The sequence below is a fragment of the Alligator sinensis genome, unplaced genomic scaffold (assembly GCF_000455745.1).
Source record: "Alligator sinensis unplaced genomic scaffold, ASM45574v1 scaffold528_1, whole genome shotgun sequence".
Classification (NCBI taxonomy): Eukaryota; Metazoa; Chordata; order Crocodylia; family Alligatoridae; genus Alligator; species Alligator sinensis.
Window position 1 is genome coordinate 5,880,294 of NW_005841846.1, and position 21,532 is coordinate 5,901,825.

The window sequence follows — 21,532 nt, forward strand, 5'->3', positions numbered from 1 at the left end:
TGGAAGCTCGCGACCCCTTAATCTAGACGCCATGAGGGGAGGGAACCGGCCGATTGGCACTGGTTCTTCACTCTCCCAAGCATATCGTAGGCATCGGGCACAGTCCCGGGTGAGGGTCGGGTTCACTGCGCCTGCCGGGTTGACTCTGGTGAGAGACACAGTATCAAGGGGCCTGAACAGGACCCGCTCGTCGCTCATTATACACCCGAACGCCGCAGGGAGCAAATACACTTCTCTCTCTCTCGGGGCTCCGTCTTCGGAGGCTCCCTCTTCTCCCTTTAGCGACAGGCATCCGCTGACAAATCTCTCACCTGTTCCGGCCGCCTGGTGGTAAGCGATATGCGCCTCCAGTTCCTCAAAACTTTTCACTTGGTGTTTGTTATCGCGCCAAGGGCAGTTCTTAACCAATTCTAGCTCTAGCGGGTTCTCTCCTGATCCCATCCTTGTCGCCATGTGCGGGCCGGGAGCTATCCAGGCCCTTTTTGTGCTCTGCACGGGCTGTGGCCAGCAGCCTGGGCACGTGGTGTCGGAGAGAACAGGCGACACGCTAGAATTAGTCACGGACGCGTAATGGTTGATTTAAAGATTGTTTACTTACACCGAAGATGGTCGTGGTGTAGACTGGACAGTTTTCCAGGCACAGCTCCGATTAAATCCTCGTTTGAGGACTACGACAAGCTCGCTCTCTCCCACGGAGTTGTTGAGGCTCCGTGGGTCCGTTTATTCACTCACAATTCACTCACACGAAGTTTGCTAGGCTCCGTGGGTCCGTCTGTTTTGCGTGCAGGGAGGGATACGTCTAAGAATTTATCGGCGATGGGGAGAGGCCAGAGGCTGATCAGGCCCCTGTTGCCTTTTAAGAAATGTGTTGGGTCCGTAAGGATCCACAGCGCTTAGAGATCTTCACGCAAGGCGAAGGTTTTTCTCTCTCTGTCTCGAGCTCCAACTTGGGCGGAAACCACCCAAGCTTTTTATACGGCTAGCAAGCCAATCACTAGCCGCCACATGTGCATACTTTAGAACTAGCCAATAATGTGGCTTGAATTCTAATACAAATGGCAGGAACTCTTTGCAACGAGCATTTCTCAGATGCAAAAGAAATGCACACTGCAAAGAAAGCTACAAATTTGGCGGGAAAATAATTTAGCAGTGCCAAAGCACACACAAAACAAAAATTACAACTTTGGGTTGTGACAGTAAGCAAGTGCATGTGTAGACGCACATGCTTATTTCACAGTAAACTCTGCTAATTCACCATTAAGCATCTTGTGTAGACACGCCCCCTGTGAACTTCATTTGGTTTTCCAAGCTTCATCAGGGTTGAAGTCACATTATTGAAAGTTGAGCACATGGATCCATTAAGATGTTCCTTACCCACTGTGTTCTAATCTGGAGTCAAACTACTGCAAAGTCCTGAAGTGTTCCAATCTCGAGTTTTAGTTTAGTTCATTAGCAAATGAGGAACCATCTTCAAAGACTGGATTTGGATTTACCCAATACTTTGAAGTGGTGTTATGGAACTTGTGGTTTTGGTCTGGCCCCCTCTTTACTCATGCTTCCACAAGATACAATTTGCTTGCCCTTATTCGCAGATAACAAAAAAAAATCAACCACATGGAAAACTCAGAAAAGTAGGGATTTCATAAAGAAAAATCACTTCTCACCATACAGAAATGTGCTTGACCATTAACCATTACCCAAAGGCTGGTGGTCTTAGCAATGTCCTGTTGTGAAACAGTGACAACAAATGGAGGGAACTTAGGAATTTTAAAAAAATTACAGGGACACTCAGAATTTAATAACAATAACAATGATAATAATAAAGGGACATTCTGGGCAACAAATTCAGAACAGCAGAGCTGCCCAGGGGAAGACAACACTATCACTACTACTCCCCACCTTCCGGGTTATACCTTTAACACTAACAAACCAGTGACTAAGGCCAAGATCCTCACAGGTACTTAGATGCCTGATTGCTAGAGGTGCACCAATACATCAGTCCCATATCAGATCAGCACCAATATCAGGAAAATTGACAGTATCAGCAATTGGCTTTTTTTGGCTAACATGGCAAATAATGTCACCGATAAATGCCCCCATGTATGAGCGCAACCGGAGCTGCAGCACAGCACGCAGTTGGCCAGGAGCACAGTCCAGCAGCATCCAGCTGGTAAGTCTGTTGTGGAGCAAAGGGTGTGGAGGAGGCACATTGAGGTCTCCACTGCCTTCTCTGTCATATGTGTTACTCTAGGTATGCTACGTTGTTCTGTCTCTAGATTTGTGAGTGATCTTTATAGTGTAAAATTGACTCCAGTGATTATAGGTTCATAGCCAGTAGGACTTATGTAACCATTCAGTTTGACTTTCTGAGTTGTTTAGGACATTTATCTGACATTACTACTTGTTTTATATCATATGTCTTTGAATTTCTGCTGTCTTACTGTCTCAGGGATAAGAGAGAATCAGGTATCTCCCCTTTAACACTCATCTATTATAATGGGCTAAGCAATTGTTCATGTGGTACAAGTTAAATATTCTACTTTTAGAAGATTCCTCCTCATTAAATATAAGATGTGACAATGCCCCTGTCCTCCAAGACATTATTTATTTGGCTATATTAATGTTTTATGCCTTTATTTTATGAGCTCTTTTAGACCATTCTTACAAGATCTGGATTTCAATTAATAGTTCACTGTATGATGCTGATACCTTCTGTTGTATAAAAATGTATAATTGTATATTATTTGAAAAATAATATGTGATCATGACTATATCCTAAAATATATTCACAAGAAAGAAGGGCGGGTGGGTGCCTGCAGTCTAAGCTTTGATATTGCCCATCTTGTTGGATACCTAATCATGAAAACTGGACATTCTCTAACTGGGGAGAGTTTGTTTGCGTTATTTATTGATCTGTTTGTATGAAATATCTTTTTAGCTTTGCTAGATAGCTTTCCATTGTCACAGTGTTAGCAGCCCTTTCTTTCTTAGGTCTCCTATGTGATACTTTGTGTTATATCCTCCTTTGCTTTAAGCCTTGCTGTTGAAATGTGAGTAAACAGTTTACATTTACCATTTGGATGGTGGTTATTGTTTGTTCTCTTTTCATACTCAGTAGCAATCCTGATGCTTCCCTTATTTATCTTTTTTTCTGGATTCATTTTTAGAAACCTTCTAATTTTCTTTGGACTTCTCTAAAATGATCTCAATTGCTAGGCTTCTTTGTCTCAATTTATCCCTTGCATGCATTTTAATTACTATGATTTATTTATTCCTTCCACTTTTGTCCCTTTCCTCTTGTATATAATTCTGTTTTCCATTTCAGTTCTTTGCTACCTTTTGTTACCGATATTTTTGCTGGGAGTTCATTATGCTTCAGTCTCTTTGTATTGTGTCTTTTGACATGACTATCAGTTTTCTGCTCTTGTTCCCACTAGTACTTTTGCCCATTTTGGTTTCCTGTTGTTTTCTTGATGTTAACAGTTGTCTTATAGAAATGCAGTGTTTTGGTACAGCAAGCCATCACTTAACCTTCTCTTATTAGCATAAATTCAATAAACATATGGTACCTTGTTCCTTGTGATATATGTAAAAACTGCAAAAGGTAGCTCTGATCCTGCAAACATGTACCTATGTGCTTAACTGGACATGTGAATATTGTGTTAACTGCAATGAGACCATGCAAAGATGTAAAGTGGAAGTAGTGTTTACAGAGTCTAGGTTTTGAATTTATTTTAAAATAAACAACACTTTTTGGCAACTAAATTATAAATATCTGGCTTCTGAGTTCTGATGGATGTGAAATTTCTGTGGAATTCATCTGAATTCCCTCCTGCTAGCTCAGAGAGGTCTCTGATTTTCTCATGTTGTTTCAGTTAAACTATAATTGGCTTTAATTCAACAGTTGATGATTAAATACTTGTATTCCAAGCACAATCTGTTGTGCCAAATCTCTCACAACTTCCAGTGCTACGTCCTATGAGGAAATCTACTGTCCTTGACTGGACCCCCTTTTGTACTGTCAGCCACCTTGCAAGTTATAAAAACACGAGGTATCTTTATATCATGAGTGCCTGGACTGTTGGATTCTGGCTAGTTCCATGTTGTGGAGTATTGTGGGGTCAGAATTTGAACCAATGATAATATTTACTGTATCTTCTTTTTATTTTCACATAGAAAATTTAAAATAACATGACCTGGCTTGGATACTATACTTTTTATCCATAAGGTTCACATTGCTTTACCAAGGCAGTCGATATCATGATCTTCATTTTACAGATGTGGAAACTGAGGCAAAAATAGTGAGGCAATTTGCCTGAGGTAACCCAGAAAACCAGTGGCAAAGCTTGAGTAGAACCCAGGGTTTAGTAATAAGCAATTCAGAATATCCACTTTCAGGTCAGCCCTATAGTCCACATGAAAAATGCTGTTAACTTAATTGCAAGGCCTGAGCCTGACAAACTTGCTTTATTATGGCTTTTGAGATACATAGAGTCAGATTGTTGCTGACTTGAGCTGGGGGCATGCCAGTCCACGTGGAGCTGGCTCAAAAGTGACATTTCTTCTCAGAACTCCCCAGCAGGGGGAGTTCAGTCTTCCCACATCTGAACCTAGCCAGTTCTGCTTCTCAGTCATCCCAGCCCCGAAAATTTAAAAAACACTTGCAGTTTCCAAATAGAATTAGTTATTTTCTTACACTTCAGTCTCTGTTAAGAAATGTCATTTTTGATAGTAAGTATATGTTAATGGTGAAAATAGAATACTGATGCCTCACATAACCTCTGACATAACAGAAGTGTTTTTAATAGGCTACAGGGGTATAGGTTGTAGCCATGTTGGTCTAAGGACATAGGCAGACAAGGTTCAGACAAGGTTACAAGATGGGTAAATCCAATATCTTTTATTAGACCAACTCAAATAGTTGGAAAAATTATTCTTTGCAAGCTTTTGCTTACAAATACCCGTCATCAGGCTGAAGAAGTGTCTGCAATTGGTCTGTGCTCTTCTGGGATAGCCTTCAATAGGCTACTGCATTCACAAAATTGCACACGCACATCTAAGTACCTACACTTGGCTGAGGGAACTGAGCAAGCTGGCATACACCCACAAACACCTGAAAAATGCACCACAGAAGTCAATGGATATTGCAGGTGAGATCCTATTGTTTGCACCAGCAGGTGTTAATCTGCTGAAAGCACATGAAGAGGAGCTAGCACTGGTGTTTGAAGGTGACAGGCAGAGCCTCAGAGGGTGGAAGCCTTCTGTACATTTCCACTATATTGTATTGTTTGCAGTCTGCCAGACATCACAGTTCAGCTGTCTGGAACTTCTCTGGGAACAAAAAAATAAAAAATATTTTACACAGACTCTGTGGCAGGGCCTCAGGTATCTGGCATTGCTGGAAATCTTTCTATTACAATGTGCAGGCCAAACTTTCTCCTAGTGTACGCAGACAAAACTCCCATGATCTAGACTGCCTGTACCAGGGGCTGAACAGGTGGATTCCAGAGTCTGGAGGTTGTTAAGATGGCACAGACCTATCTTTGGCAGACAAGGTATTTTGGGTGAATCTGATATCTTTTATTAGACCAACTTAAATAGTTTGAAAAAAAATTTTTAAGCAAGCTTTCGAGTTCAAAAACCCTTCACCAGGCTGAGGAAGTTTCAGCAGTTGATGTGTACTCTTCCTGGATGGAAGGAAAAGTAAAGAAGCCAGAGGCTGGGCTGGTATGCAGTCGCTGTTGAGTTTCTTTCTTTTTCATGTTGTACATTTTCCATTTCAAATGGCTGAATTCGATATCTTCCATGTTACAGGGGTGTAGGTTGTAGCTGTGTTGGTCTTACATGGCTATAAACAGACCTATCTTTGCACTCTTCCTTCTTTTGGTCCTGCCGTATGCCCAGAGAATCAAGCCCATGATTTCATTGTGTTTGAAAGCAGCTCCTTGCCTGCTTGTTAGCAGCTAGCCCATTCCCTCAGCTCAGCAAACATTCCCTGCCACGATGTATTCAGTTTTTACCATTAACATATACCTACTATCAAAAATGCCCAACTTTCTTGTGGGCAATTTTATTCAAGATAAAACTTAAAGAAAACATCAAGCACAGTGGATCCTCTGCACATCCTAAGCTGCTATCTCTAGAGTCTCTTTCAGAAACCTATCATGCTTCATCAGCTTTGCCAGTCCATTTACAGGAACACCTGACTAGATCTCAGTGAGTCTGACAATTATTTAGGACAGACTCTCCACAGGCCTGTTTGCCCTTAAAGGACAGGTTGCTCTGGTGTAGTGCTACCTGCTAACCATAACATGCTAATGATTTTGTCAGGGTTAAAAAATTCAGGGAGCAGGAAATGAGGCTAGTTTAAAAAACCGGCTTTTGATAGATGATGCTTCTTTATTGCCAAAACCCCCCCCCCCCCCTTTTGTTCTATTTTTTTTTCTTCTTTTTTCCCCCCCCCCCCCCCCCCCGTTTTATAAATATTTGTGTTTCTGAATTTCTAAATTCAATTTTATCTTGTAGTTTTCAAATGTAGCCATAAATGGGCCTTCACCATATGGCCCATAAATGGGCCAATCACCTTCCTTGATTTCTGTGTATTACTCATTTAAACTGAGAGGAAATCCCATCCCCACTACAGAGACAGTAGCTATTTTTGTGCTTTTAATGTCACAGACAGTGGCAGAGGATACACACACAAAATCGTTTCTTAGGAGACTTTCCTTTGTAACTTTCTTGTTTTACTGCTCTCTTAATCAAGTGTTTCTCAAATTGGGTTAAGCGGTGAATGTCTAACGGTTAAATGAGAGGAAAGAATAGGAAAGCAGAAGTGAAAGGGAACTAGAAGAAAAAAGGAGAAAGAGATAAAAAAAGGAAGACCTATGCTGCAGTATCTCCAGGGCTGCTGGAGAGGATACAGTGTGGTTGTAGCACCCTGAAGCTCTACTTTTTTCTTATTCATGACATAAAACCTGAGGTTTAGGAGAAGCATGGAAAAATTGGAATGGATTCTATAGCCCCCTGTAGCGGTCCCTCCTCTACAGGTTCATCAACTCCACCGTTTACTGTGAGTGGTCCTCTCCTCAACAGGTTTTCACCACCCTGTCACCTCTCTGCCATTTATTTTCACCCACCATGCTAAGATGTCATCAGTAAAGTACAGGAAGGCAGATGCCCTCAGCAGTGGGTCAGACAGTCCAAGTTTGTGATGTATACACGGGGCTCCTCCTCCCCAATGCCCTGTCCTGTTACACACCCATATAGATTTTAGTCCTTGGACCTTAACTCTGAGGATCTCGTCTGGTACCCCTTTTCTTACTCGCATCTTCCAGTTCCAGTTCCAGTGTTTGGCTCTTACAGATCTGGCACTTCTTGCCACTTCCATGAGTAACCCTTACTGGTGGAGCCATGGGTGTTCAGCCAGCAGGGCCGTCCCTGGGGGCGCAAATTGGGGCAACCGCCCCAGGCCCTGTGCTTTGGGTGGCCCCATGGAACCGGATGGAGTGGCGTGGCAATTCCGTGCTGCTGCCCACTTCACATCCAGCCACTAGCCACCCCTCCCCCCTGCTGAATCTGCCACCAGCTTCTTTGCATCCGGGGGTGGGGCCCCGCACAGGCTGATTTGCCCCAGGCCTCACACCCTGCTTGGATCGTGTCTGTCAGCTCTTCCTAATCCCCTAGTCTGGTTGTGGCAGTGTCCACTTCAAGCAAGGCTCTCTCTCCCTCTTTCTATTTGCGAGGGTATTCTTCTAAGTTGTATTAACCGGGGCCGTGAATCCTGGATCCCTTAATTACCCTGGAGTAATTCTTAAGGCCTACAACTCACTCCCCTTAAATGTACCCTGGCAACATAACCCTGACTTATTTCTGTCCCTTAGCTGTCCAGGTTGTACGAAGTCATTGATTAATTTACTTCTTAATCAACTTAACATGACTCAGTCATCAACTGTCCCTCTCTTCTCAATTGATTCTTCCCCACTTTGGCCATCAATTAACTTCTTAATTGATCCTATCCCCATTTGTCATCAGTTAACTCCAGTTTCTTGATTGATCTTGTCCTTTTATATTTAATTTTGCTCTCAGGACCTGTTCACTTTCCAGGCAACCACAGTTTTCTCTCACCCTTCCGGCCACAGAGTTTCTTTCTGTCAGGCCAGGGTCGAGTAATGTATCCATCTGGATCCCAGTTTGGGCAGCAACTCTAGCATCTTCCTTTCTTTTTTCTTCAGCAGGATTTTTCTCCCATTCTCAGCTTCCAGCTCATGCCTTCATGTGAGCATGTGAGGTTTCTGGTCTCCCTCGCTCTCCCCTCTCCAGGGAGATGGGTAAGTCTGGCTCTTCCCTTTGAAGAGCACTAGAACTCCCTGGGCCCTATGGGAGCCGGCTCCAGCTGTGCCATGCATCCAGCTGAACCCTTTCGGTATTAGACTGCGTCTCTCCCATGGCTCTCAGCACATCGGCACCGGCACTCCCCAGTCAGATTTCTCTCAGGGAGGTTGCATAACGGGGCCTGGGATCAATGCCTTGTTACACCCCATCCCGCCCCATAATCATTTTTACCTATCCTACCCTTTCCCTGCTTCAACCTGTGTTGCTGTGTTTCTTTTTTATATAGGTCTTCAGAAGTTGTCAGTGGAACTTCTCTTTCCAGGCTATGGGATAGAAAATCTGCCATGACATTCAGTTTTCCTGGTCGGGGTTCTACTGAAAAACAAAAGGGTTGGAGTGCAAGAACCCAGATCATTAGTTATGTATTATCAGTTTTGATTAATTGCAACAAATTTTAAGGGAGTGTGGTCTGTAACCAAAGCAAATTTTCACTCCAGCAGATAATAACAAAACAGTTCTACATGCCACTTGCTGGCCAGGCATTCTCTTTCAGTGGTGGAATAATGGGTCTCTGGTCCTACCAGCTTCCTGCTGTCATAGGCCACTGGTCTATCCTCCCTACTTATGTTCTGTGCTAACCAAGCTCCTAAGGCTAGGTCTGAAGCATCTGTTTGCAGAAAGAAGGTCTTTGCAAAATTAGGGGTATAAAGCACTAGACTTTTACAGAGGGCTTCTTTCACCTGCTCTAAGGCTGCAAGGGCCTCGGGTGACAATTGGATAGGGCCTTTCCATTTTCCCTTTGTTGAATTGATTAAAGGAGCTGATATTTCAGAAAACCAAGACATGGACTTCCGGTAATAGTTGGCCAGTCCTGGGAAAGACCTCAACTGTTTTTTAGTTTGTGGGTACTTTGTATATTTTTGTGGGTAGTTTTTATGTCTTAATGGCCTCTACTTTGTCTCTGTCCTACTTGAAATCCTAAATACTTTGTCTCCCTCTTTCCCAGGGCATACTTCCCTGGATTGGTCATTAGCCCGGCTGCCTGGATCTCCTTAAGAACTGCCTCAAGGTGCCTCAAATGTTGATTCCAGCTTTCAGAAAAAAATATAATATAGCCAATATAGATTGCTGCATACAACTGACGAGGGGCTAAAAGTTGGTCCGTTAACTGCTGGAAGGAGCCTGCAGCTCCATGCAGACCAAAAGGCAACCTCCTAAATTGGAAAAGGCCCCATTGGGTACCAAAAGTCGCTTTTACTTTATCTTCCCTTGCCATCAGAATTTGCCAATATCCCTTTGTGAGATTAAGGGTGAATATGACTTTTGCCTGACCGATACATTCCAACATCTCTTTGATATGGGCATGGGGAAGGCATTGAAGACAGAGACTGCATTAACTTTCCTGAAGTGTATGCATAATCTTATGGTCCCATTTGGTTTTGGGACTATCTTGAATAGGCTACACCAGAGGCTCCATGATTCCTCTATAATCCCCTTGTGAAACATGTGTTCTAATTCTTCCCTCACAGGACCATACAGATGTCTCAGGAATTGCCTCCATTGCTCCTGCACTACGCACCTTGGAGGGGGCATGATCCTGTGTTCCACCGCTCAGGCTATCCCTGGCTCTTCTGTAAACACATCTCCAAAGTTCCTTATAAGCCCCTGAAGTTGTTCTCCCTGAGCTGAAGTGAGTTGTTCCCCAATCACAAGTTTTACTTCCTTCTCCACACAGATCATTTCCCAGCTTCTGGGGCCCAACTCTAGGTCTTCCGGGGCAGGGTTCATTAACTAATCCTCCAGTTCCACCCATCTTTTGAGAAGGTTTACATGATATATCTGTAAAGGCTTTCTCCACCCTGTTTGCTCAATTTCATAATTTACAAGCCTCACCCTGTGGGTGATCTTATAGGGGACCTTGCCACTTAGGTAGTAGCTTGCTTGTGTTGTCCGCAGGCACCTATACTGGAGATCTTCAAAAGGAGACTGGACACACACCTTGTTGTGGTTATTTGACCCCAGCAGTTTTTCCTGCCCAGAGCAGGGGGACTGGACCTGATGATCTCATGAGGTCCCTTCCAGCCCTAAACTTTTGTGAATCTTCTGTGAATTTATTTGGTAAGAGGACCAGGACTCTGTACTCTACTTTAATTCTCTTTCTTTGGTTCACCTGCCATAAGACACCTTTTGCCATTCCTGGTTCTCTTCCAGATTGTCAAAGGCCAGTTGCCTCACTCTCTCTAGGTGATCTTTAAGTTCTATAACTTGTCAAGGCCCCCTCGTGGTTGCTAGTTCAGACTCCCTCCATCCTTCGCACACTACATCCAATAACCCCCTTGGGCTATGACCATATACTAACTCAAAAGGAGACCAGCCTGTTGAAGCTTGTGGGATTCCTTGAATAGCAAACATCAGCGGGGGTAAAAATGAATCCCATTTCTTTGGGTCCCCTTGTATACAGGTTTTGATCATATTCTTTAAGGTGTAGTTAAACTGTTCTACCAGCCAGTTTGGGGGGTGATGTACTGAGGTCTGTAACTGTTTAACTTTCAGTGCTTTACACACCCCACTTAATACACCCAATATGACATAAAGTTAGTTCCTTGGTTGGTCACTATTTCCTGGGGTATTCCTACCCTAGACACCAACTTAATCAGTTCCTCCACTATCTTCAGGACACTGCCACATCTTAATGGGATGGAATCTGGGTATCTGGTAGCATAGACCATGATGACTAGTACAAACTGATGCCCCTTCACACTCTTAGGAAATGGCCCTGTGATAATATAATGCAATTCTCTCAAATGGCTTCTGTATAATCAGCATAGGTATCATCGAGGCCCCTGGTGGGGGCAATGTTTGAGACCATTTGGCACTCAGGGCATCCCTGTCAGAACCACTCTACCTGCTTATAAATCCCTGGCTAGTATGCTCACTGGATCAGTTTAGCTCTTTCTTCTCCCTACCCAGGTGCCCCCCACATGGGCAACATGTGGGTGATAATGTAACAAGGCCTGTCTGTATTTTTGGTGAATGGCCACGTGAGCCACCTCAGTCACCTCACACCACCCCTTTCCAAACTGATATAAAACGCCATTCCTTACCTCGAAATGGGTATATACCTCCAGAAGCTCAGGTCGCAACACCTCCCCTTCTCTCTTGGCCAGTCCTGCTTTGTAAGTGTGCCTAAAGGTGGGTTATTGAATTTGCTACTCCCTAAACTAGCCTTCTCAAAAGAGCTCACCTAAATTGAGGTCTTCTTCCAGTGTCATTTCTGCTCCTCAGCATTCTTCTTCTCTTATCAGGCCTTCTTCCTGGGGTTCTCTGTCTTTTTCCCCTTTTATAAATTACCTCATGCCCCAGGGTTTGGTCTACTACCTCATGAAAGTAAGGCCAGTCCTGTCCTAGCACCATAGGACATGGTAGCTTCTGAGCTAACCCTACTATCACATCTTCCATTCTTTCCATGATGGTTAGCAGCAACTGCTTCATTTGATATTTATATGTTTTGCCGTGCTTACAAACCATGCTAATAGGGTTGTCTTCAGTCCCCATCTGTGGAGGAACTAATTCTAACTTTAGTGTGGTTTGGGCACATCCTGATTTCACCATTGTGGACGTTATTAGGGCACCTAACCTTGAGTCCACCATTAGCCTCAGGGCTTGGGTATGGCCTACATGCCACCCAAAGCTACAGTCCATTTTTTTCATCATGGTAGGTGTCTGAGTTCCACTTTCCCTAGCGAGGGGCCAGTCCTTCTCCAGGATGCCCCTCTCTTATTTTCTTCAGGCAGTTTCGTGCCATATGACCCACAATCCTATATTGGTAACACACTGAGTCTCTAGGCCCGGCGCTTCTGGGATTCCATCCTTGGCCCATGCCCCCTCTATTCTTTGGGCCCCTGGTTCTCAACAAGAGGTGATGCCTGCTGAGGTAGAGATCACCTTTGGTAGCTTTTCGTGGGATATCTCTCTTTCCACTGCCACAAAGGCCTCCACAAGATGCAAAGCCTCATCCATCATCTGAGGTTAGTGTCTTTGTACCCGTTTCTGGGTGTGCTGTTCCATATTATTGAGAAATTGCTCCAGGGTAAGCAAATCCATCACTTCTGTACTGTTTTCTTTCCTGTACCGATCTTTCAGTCAGATCTCTCAGGGATTGAACCACAATCCTTGGTTGTTTTCCCTTGGGCCTCTTCTTGGCTCGAAATCATTGCCTATAAAACTCTGGTGCTATATCCAATCTATATAATATAGCCTTCTTCACTTAGTTGTAATTGCCAGCCTCAACCCTTGACAGAGCCCTATAAGCAGCCTGAGCACGGCCAGTTAACAAAGGGCCCAACTGGCTGGCCAACTGCTCAGGGTTCCATTCTGCTGCCAACATTGCTGTCTTGAAGGCCTCCAAATAGGTTTCCGTATCACCTTCAACTATCATCTTTGGCATTCATAATCCCTCTGCAGCCCACATTATCATGGCTTGCTGCACTTTGATTTTCTCACTTAACTCTTGTTGCCTGTTCAAAATAGTTACCTGTGCCTTGGCCTCCTTGGAGAAGACTCTCACCAGTTCCTCCATCTGGGCCTGCCAGCCTTTGAATAACTGAATCATCATACTTTGTGCTTGTTGCCAATCTTGAGGGTTTCCCTCTGTCACCATCGGTGTACTAGAATCCATGATGTTCTTGTAATTGTTCCCCCACAGGGCCGGCCATGTGTTTTTAGGTTTGTTTACTGGCCAGTTCACCACTGTAAACAGTCCTTCCTCTATGGGATTCGTCAGCTCTGCTGTTTACTGTGAATGGTCCTCTCCTCAACAAGTTTTCACTACCCCATCGCCTTTGTGCTATTTCTTTTCACCCGCCATGCTAAGATGTCATCAGTAAAGTATGGGGAGGCAGATGCCTTCAGCAGTGGGTCAAACAGTTGAAGTTTGTGATGTATACACACAGCTTCTCCTCCCCTACACCCTGTCCTGTCACACACACACATAGATTTTAGTGCTCAGACCTTTTAGTGCTCTGACGGTCTCGCCTGGTACCGCTTTTCTGACCCACACCTTCCAGTTCCAATGTTTGCTTCTTATAGGTCTGTCACTTCCTGCCCCTTTTATGGGTCACCCTGACTAGTGGAGCCATGGATATCTGGCTATACCCCCAAACAGTCGATAACCACTGTTTTAATATGTGACTGAAAAACAGAATGGGTTAAAATTTGAACAACATATTTTCTGTCTGACAGCTTCCCCCCCCCGCCCCGGCGTGCCTGATTTGAATCAGTTTAACTGAGATTTTAGCTATTTTCAGATGCTCTTTCTCTGGCCTCTGACTTAATGAATTTTCAAACGATCAGATTTTCTGAATCTTTCTGTAGAATAAATCCATGTAAATTATCCAATTACAGACCATATTTATATTAAAATAGTGTCTCCTCTGTATATTTTATAACTCCTGTTTATAATGCTGATTAATAAATATTAGCCATTAGAGAACTAATGTAATAATCACAGCACAGGGAGGTCCAAGATGTACACACAAAAATGAATGGTCTTCTGTTTCTCATGCAATAGCTCATCTCCATACAGAAGTGTGGATATTTGCAGGAAAGCACATTTTTGAGGGTGAAGCATAGATGTCCATTCTGGGAAACTTAACTTGCAAAATTTTGTTTCTTTGTGTAAGGGCCTTGTTACACATTACACTGTGAGCCACTGTTGATGAGTGAGCGTTAGTGCTAGTTCAAGTTTGGAGTAGTCACACATTCATGCCAGCAGAGGCCTGGAGAACTGAAAGGTAAGAATTCCCCATCCCATTCTGGGCTTCCCCACTAGCCCTGACCCCCATGGTTCCCCAGTTCCCTCCCAACCCCCAAACTCCTGCTTCCTCCCCTCCCCCACCACACTTACTTGTGGCTGCCTGTGTTGTCTGCCTCAGGGGAGCAGACAGGGAAGGAGTAATTTGCCTGCCAGGCCACCACCATCACCACCTTGGGACTGTTACTCTTCTCTGGGCTGAGCTTGCCCAGAGACCAGCTGTGGAGGCAGTGCTTGGACAGGCAGGTTAACCCTTCCTTGCTGCACAGGCAGCCACAAGTAAGTGGGAGAGGCAGAACAGTGAGCAGGGATCTCAGGTGCAGAGGAGGGCAGCATGGGGGCAGTGGGCCTGATCTGGGCCAGTGGAGGAGGGGAGGTGTTTACACTAAAGTGTAGCCTATAGTGGCCACACCTTAGTGTAACACAAGATGGGTAACACAGATCAGAGATAATCCTGCCCTGGAGTGACCTAACTTTGAGCTACTTAACGAGTACTTAAAACTAGTTTCAGGTGTTAATGTGCAGACAAGCCAGGTGTTAAACGCTGCTGGAGCCACCCAAAATTATGTGTAAGGGCCGTGTTACCACACTTTAACACAGAGGTAAGCAAAACACAGCTTGTGGGCTGGATCTGGCCCATGACACAATTTCATCCAGCCCACAGATGCCGACCACCTAATTGTACCCCACCCAGCCCTTCTGCCCATAAGGGTAGAACGAGGCACCCACATATAGACACACCCTCCCAGCATACCCTATTACACCTCATCCTACCCTTGTGTGTGGAAGGGCCTGTCCCAGCCAGCATGCAGCTTTCAGGCGGGGCTGCTGCTGCCACTACTGCAGCCACTGGGGGACTGGCTCAGCTTCCCCAGCATCCCGCTTGCTCCAGACACCAGGTAGGAAAGCAGCAGGGGTCGGGGCAGGGGAAGGAGGAGAGCTGAGGCTGGGTGGGAGCACAAAGCATGGGGCTGGGGCTGGCAGCAGTGCAGAGTCTGTGCCAAGACGGGCAGCAGGAGCTTGGAGCTTGGGTGGGCAGGGTGTGAGGGAGGGTGGGAGATGTGGGGACCCCCTACATACTCCCTTCCATGGTGCACAGCCCTTGCCGGCAGCAACAGCAGCAGCAGGCAGAGGTGCTTCGGGTGCTTGTGCCCAGCACAGGCGCTGCTGCCAGCAGCGCATGGCTCGAACCAACACTGAACCTGGTAGCAAGCAGTGCAACTAGGCTGGCTCACCTTTATTGCATCGGGCTCTGCATGGTGCACTTGCAGCTCCCACACTCGCACACCACTAGGAGTAGCCCTACATGATGGAGCCAGCTGCATTTGCCACTCCCTTCCATGCAGGCCCTGGGACTCCACCTGGAAGCAGGGGCCAAGGCTCCCCTCCACTTCCACTGAAGTCCTGGACCTGCACGGCAGGGAGAAGCAAAGGCAGCTGGCTCTATCTTGCTGGGCTTCCCCTGGTGGCACTTGAGTGTGGGAGCTGCATGTGTGCCCCAGGGAGCCCCATGTGATAGAACTGGACCAGCCAGGCTGTGCTCCTTGGTCTCAGGTGCAGTGCTGGCTGGAGCTATGTGTGCAAGCCGGGAGCGATCCGCGGCCCTTTTGCGCACGCGGGCTGTGGCCAGCAGCCCGGGCATGCGGGGTCGGAGAGAACGGGCGACACGCTAGAATTAGGCACGGATGCGTAATGGTTGATTTAAGGATTGTTTACTTACACCGAAGATGATCGCAGTGTAGGCTGGACAGTTTTCCAGGCACGGCTCTGATTAAATCCTCGTTTGAGGACTACGACAAGCTCGCTCTCTCCCACAGAGTTGTTGAAGCTCCGTGGGTCCGTTTATTCTCTCTCCCACGAAGTTTGCTAGGCTCCGTGGGTCCTTTTGTTCACTCACACGAAGTTTGCTAGGCTCCGTGGGTCCTTTTGTGCACAGGGAAGAGGTTTGCTAGGCTCCGTGGGTCCTTTTGTTCACTCACACGAAGTTTGCTAGGCTCCGTGGGTCCTTTTGTGCACAGGGAAGAGGGATACGTCGAGGATTGCGCTCGGTGACGGGGAGAGACTAGAGGCTGATCAGACCCCTGTTGCCTGCTTTAAATGCGCTGGGTCCAATAGGCTCCGCAGCGCTTAGAGATCTTCACAAGACGTGAAGTCTCCTCCTCCTGGTGTTCGTGGAGTCCTCCAGCTTGGGTGGAAACCACTCAAGCTTTTTATACGGCTAGCAAGCCAATCGCTAGCCGCCACGTGTGCATAATTTCACGCAAGCCAATAATGGGGCTCGAATTATCATACAGATGGCGGGAACTCTTTGCACTGAGCATTTCTTAGATGCAAAAAGAAATGCACCATGCAAAGAAAGCTACAAATTGGCGGGAAATTCTCCCTTGCACCGGGGTTCTCCTTTACAGCAGAAAACTCCACCGTGCAAAGAAGCTGCAATTTGGTGGGAAAATAATTTAGCAGTGCCAAAGCACTGCCCAAAATAATTGCCTGCCCCTGTGCTACGAGAAGGGTGGGGGGGAAACACAAATGCAAGCATTGGCATTGGCCCCTGGGTGCCGGAGACCCACGATATGTCACTGGACAGTGGGGAATGCCAAGGGGCAGGGGGAAGCTGCAGGGGTGCAGGGGGGAACTTGGGCAGCCCCAAGGGGCAGAGGGCAAGCCTGGAATGGAAATGGCAGGGGGAGGATTTTTACCTTTCAGTCCTCCAAGCCTCTGCTGGCCTGAAGTGCAACTGCTTCAAACTCAAGATGGCAGTAACACCCATCAACATTTGTGCAGGTCACAGTGTAAGGTGTAACAAGGCCCTTAAAGCCCTAAGATGTTGTGTTGTAGCATCAAGGCAGTCTTAGGATGTCATTTGATCCTAATATTAATGCTAATTCATAGCCAAATTGTGTAGATTTTACATTGAGTTGACAGGAGTTTAGCTGAGAAATGACTGGTAAATAAGGACTGTAGCATTTGACTCTTAACAGAATAGATTTTTGACGATCAGAAGAAGCCTCCTTACGTACAGAATTGTATTGCAGCATATTGCATAAAATCTGGCTCATGTATGATGAGGCATATATACTATTGCAATTGATTAGGAGGCTTTGTGACCCAGTGGGCCTGTCTATGTGAGACGCAACTGCTCAGTAGCTGAATAATATTGTGCAGTAGCGCATCACAGCACAGACAGTGTTAAAACCCTACTGTGCAGTATTATTAGGATACCACGCAGTAGCATCACTTAAAAGACACTTGCTAGTGTTAATGTACAGTAACTCTGGTTACTGCACATCTCTCTGGTTACTGCACATTTATTTAGTACTTGCTTACAAGTACTAAATAAGTGCACCGTAACCATTGCACAGTAGCATCTCATGCAGATGCACCCAGTATGTTGAAACGACTATGGAGGGCTTCAAAAGAGGAGTATCAGCAGGACTATTAGCAATGTTAATTCAAGCACTTCAGTAAACATTTTTGGGTAATCTTTTAATGGTAAGCTGGTTTGGGAAATTTGACTTGGAGCCATTCATTTGAGTTAACAATTTTATACTGTAATAATATAGAATAATAGTGATTTCCCTCTTTTCCTCATTACTGCCCTTTTCTCTGAGAATGATCTCTCTGAAAGAGATTTTTGAGAGAAGCAGGAAATGGTGCTGTATAGCTTGCTGCTTTTTATAAATCTGTACCACTGCTTAAACTCAAGTGAGGTTACAGATGTTCTTTTAGTTTTGCCCTGCAGTTTTATAAACTCCATTAGCTCTTGACATTTACCTTGATGAGCTGTACCTTATGAGTACCTAGCTATGTAGCCTCAACCCATCTGGGATTTAATTAAGAGGCTTTCATACCAGATGCATTCACACTTCAACTGTTTCTCTCCAGAAGGACACAAAACCAGCAGGGGTTCCCTATCACAGGGCATTAACTGATGCGATGCTCTCATTTTCAATATGTCTGACTTCTTGCCTTCAACCCTCTCATGCTGAGTTCTTGTGTTCCTTTTTTCCCCAGGGTCATGTCCTACACAGAGCTCCCACTGTGGCTTTGCTCTGCTGGGTCAACAGAAACACGAGACGAGAGTTTTCACTTTTTATTATTACTTGGCTAAACTTGAAAAAAAATAAGATCCCTATCAATTTCATTCTTAGGCTTCATCTTAGCAGAGATATGGTAGAATGTAAAGACTGCCCTGCTTCAAGCCTTTAGATTTCCTGTACCTTTAAGAAAGGGTAGCAAGGATGGCATCTGACAGGCTCTGCAGCTTTCACAGATTGTAGCTGTTTTCTTCTGAATAGCAAAACATGTTCCAAAGAACAGCTTGACAAAAGCTTCTTATATTTTAGCAATGGCAGCATTGGAAATATTTCATGCATATATAAGATCAAGCATCTACATAGACAATTGCTGTTTTCTGTAACTTTTGTAAGTTTCAGTAAAACTTATTAAGTACTGTTTCTCTGTCTTTTTTGAAAAAGAAAAAGCCTGCATTTTCTGCCATTTCCCAAGAGGCTTTTTATCTGTTTAAACCAACTAGGGATTTTTCACATATTGACATAAGCATTCATTTGCTAATTTGCTGGACATTAAACTGCATGGAGCCTCCCCCGGCGTCCTTGAATGAGACTGAAATACTTGGGTACTTAGTGCTGCTCAGACTCCGCATCATTCCTAGCGCACATATGGTTATTCCTCCTCTATCTCCTAGATAAAAGTCACTGTTTGATCGCCTTAAGGAAAAGAATGAGTTAAATGGACCAATATTCGAGCCTTGGCTCTAAAACTGGGCCTTTTGAGAAAGTCCTCAGCACCTGCAGCGGCTAGGTCATTTGCACATACATAAATAAATAAATTAACAATGAATAAATAATTTAATCCTGCCGCACAATGCCACCTTGCAGATTTGATCCTTTGCTCCCAGTGAATTTGTCCATTCCTAATTCTTTTTGATAAAGTCCTCAGATACTTGCTGACTGTCAGGCTAATTTTCTTATTGTTTTCGCTTGATTAGTTCTGTATGACCTAAGGTCGCCCTTAAAATCCACATCTCTCGTGAAGACTCCGAAAGGCCTTTTTTTTCAAAGGGATGGAAAGTGCCTGCCATTTCTCCGGACAAAAGCCTGGAAGGTTTTCAGTTATTAGCCTCCTGAAGCAGCCCTTTCGCTCACCCAAGCGCAAAAAAAACTCATTAGGGGGCACCTTTCTTTCTGGCTTCTTTATCTGATGCATGTAGGGCTTACGTATATCAAGATTTTCAGGTCTTGGATACATTTGGACAGTCTCCCCTTTAACCCTGCTGGACTGTGCTGTGTCCACCCCACAGGGTTACCTAGAGCTTTATGTTCTGCCCCACCTGGAGGGTCTTGCTGTTTTTAAAAGCTTTTACCAAGGCTGCTGTGGGATAAATGACACACACTTTAGAAAAATCAATGCAAAATGAAGATGCATAAATGCACTCTGAAACGGTTACAACAGCACATTTAGAAAGTCAGGCAGGGCTGCCCACCACGGCTGGAGATTGTGCCTGAATATTCAACATTTTATACCTTGGGGTCATTTTTAAGGCTTTTTTGGTTTGAGTTTTAGTCATGTGCTAAAGTCAAAGGCATTTACATGACTAAACCTCGGCCTGTTCCTTTGAAAAGTGTACTTTGTTTGGGCTAGATTGTGCCCTACCTTACTTACCCATCCCTTTGCAGGGACCAAGTCTTGATACAGCCTTGTACTTAGCTAACAGAGGTGTAGTGGCAAAGCATTTCAGGTGCCTCCCTACTTCTCTAGAGGCCGGAGTTTGGGTTTTGTCTCTAGACCTGTACCGTGGGTAGTATATAAAACAGAAGCCACTCCATTCAGGTGTTGTTGCTGTACCTTCCCCAAAGGCACGTCCTGTTTCTCACAGAACAGGAACAGTAATATCCCTTGTACTCTCTTGGCCTTGCAGAGGGTGTAAATCAGACAGCATTTGGCCAGCTGCGTATCTGGGAAAACAGTGCAGTCACATATATAGCAATGCCATGCTTGTGTTTACTCGTTTTGAAGAAAAAGTAGCAGGGAACCATATAAGCAGGTGGCATTTAGTAAAATATGCATGCTAGTTACAGTTTCTATCCCGTGTGGGACACTTCTGGGTTTTATGTATTCAGCAGCACTGGGCTTTCAGAATAACTCTTCTATTTAAGAAACCAGTGAGTGAGAGGGGAACATGCAGGGTAACATTGATGTTGTTGTTTCTTTCAGGAAAGGATTGCCCAGTCTCTTTGATGAGAGATCAGTAATGAATTCTGTGCCTGAGATAAATGAAGACAAAGATGTGCAGAATCAGAAAGAAAATATTCATGACCAGAAAGAGAAACACAGCTGTAAAAGAACTCCTAGACAGGTACAATGATGCCATGTACATTTGTTCTGAAAAACAACTTTTAATTAACTGATGCTTATCCTGACTGACACCTTCTGGATCAGGATTCTGCCATGGCCTTAATTCCAAGCAGAGGAGGTGCCTGAGAACAGCTTGTGCTGGAGGCCATAGGTTCAGGAATACATGCTAGTACCCTGATGAGGATTGCAAAATTCAATATTTTGTCCATAATTTAATAGTTTCATTGCTGGCTGCACAAGGTAGACATTTTGCTTCCAACCTACCTTAGTGGTAGAGATCATGGCCATGTCCACACAAGCATGGACATTTGTTTCCCCACAGACAAGTAGCAGCGGCAGCTTGTCCCCAGGAAAAGCCCATGCCACGCTCCCTCTAGTGTGTGGCAGGTTACCCCAGATGGGGTAGGGGAGGCTGGGCCCAGCAACTGTTCTGGCCCCAGCAGCCTTAGCAGGGGCCCTGGGGTCTCCTAAGGCTACAGCCACAGTGCTCCTGCAGCTGGGAGCCTGGCCAGCAGCTGGAGCATGGCTCCAGCAAGCCAGGCTCTGGTTTTTTGCTGTGCATGCTGTGCATACCATCCTGTGCATACTCTGGCTTTGCGTTGTGCATACCATATGCTCTGCCCCACTTTTTTTGGTGTGGGTTTTTTTGACTCCAGGATCTCCTGGGCTGAACCCTCATCCCCCACATGCTGTAGGGTAGCAGCGTGGGAAGCGCCTGCATGTTCAGTGTACATCTGTGGTGCCACATATCGCATGTCCACACTTTTCTGGATGCAGCCCATTGGTCTTCAAATAGAAGAAAATCTGTTCTCAATTGCAGATGTATAAGTCCTCCAGTAATTTCTTTGAAACTTGTAGTATTATACCTGGACTGACAGCTATGTGAATGAGAGTATAACATAGATCCTTGTCTTATTTTGCCTTTGAAGCATTCATAGATTCATAGATTCATAGATGTTAGGGTCGGAAGGGACCTCAACAGATCATCGAGTCCGACCCCCTGCATAGGCA

General features: G+C 45.1%; 1 protein-coding gene across 1 annotated transcript in view; it reads left to right on the plus strand.

Annotated features, from left to right (window-relative positions):
- Nucleotides 1–21,532, plus strand: part of LOC102371355 (EF-hand calcium-binding domain-containing protein 6-like) — a 123,597-nt gene that overhangs the window by 89,268 nt on the left and 12,797 nt on the right. Inside the window, exon 13 of the mRNA XM_025208060.1 lies at nucleotides 20,381–20,522. Coding sequence (XP_025063845.1) covers nucleotides 20,381–20,522 — 142 coding nt within the window. The remainder of the gene's footprint in view (nucleotides 1–20,380; nucleotides 20,523–21,532) is intronic.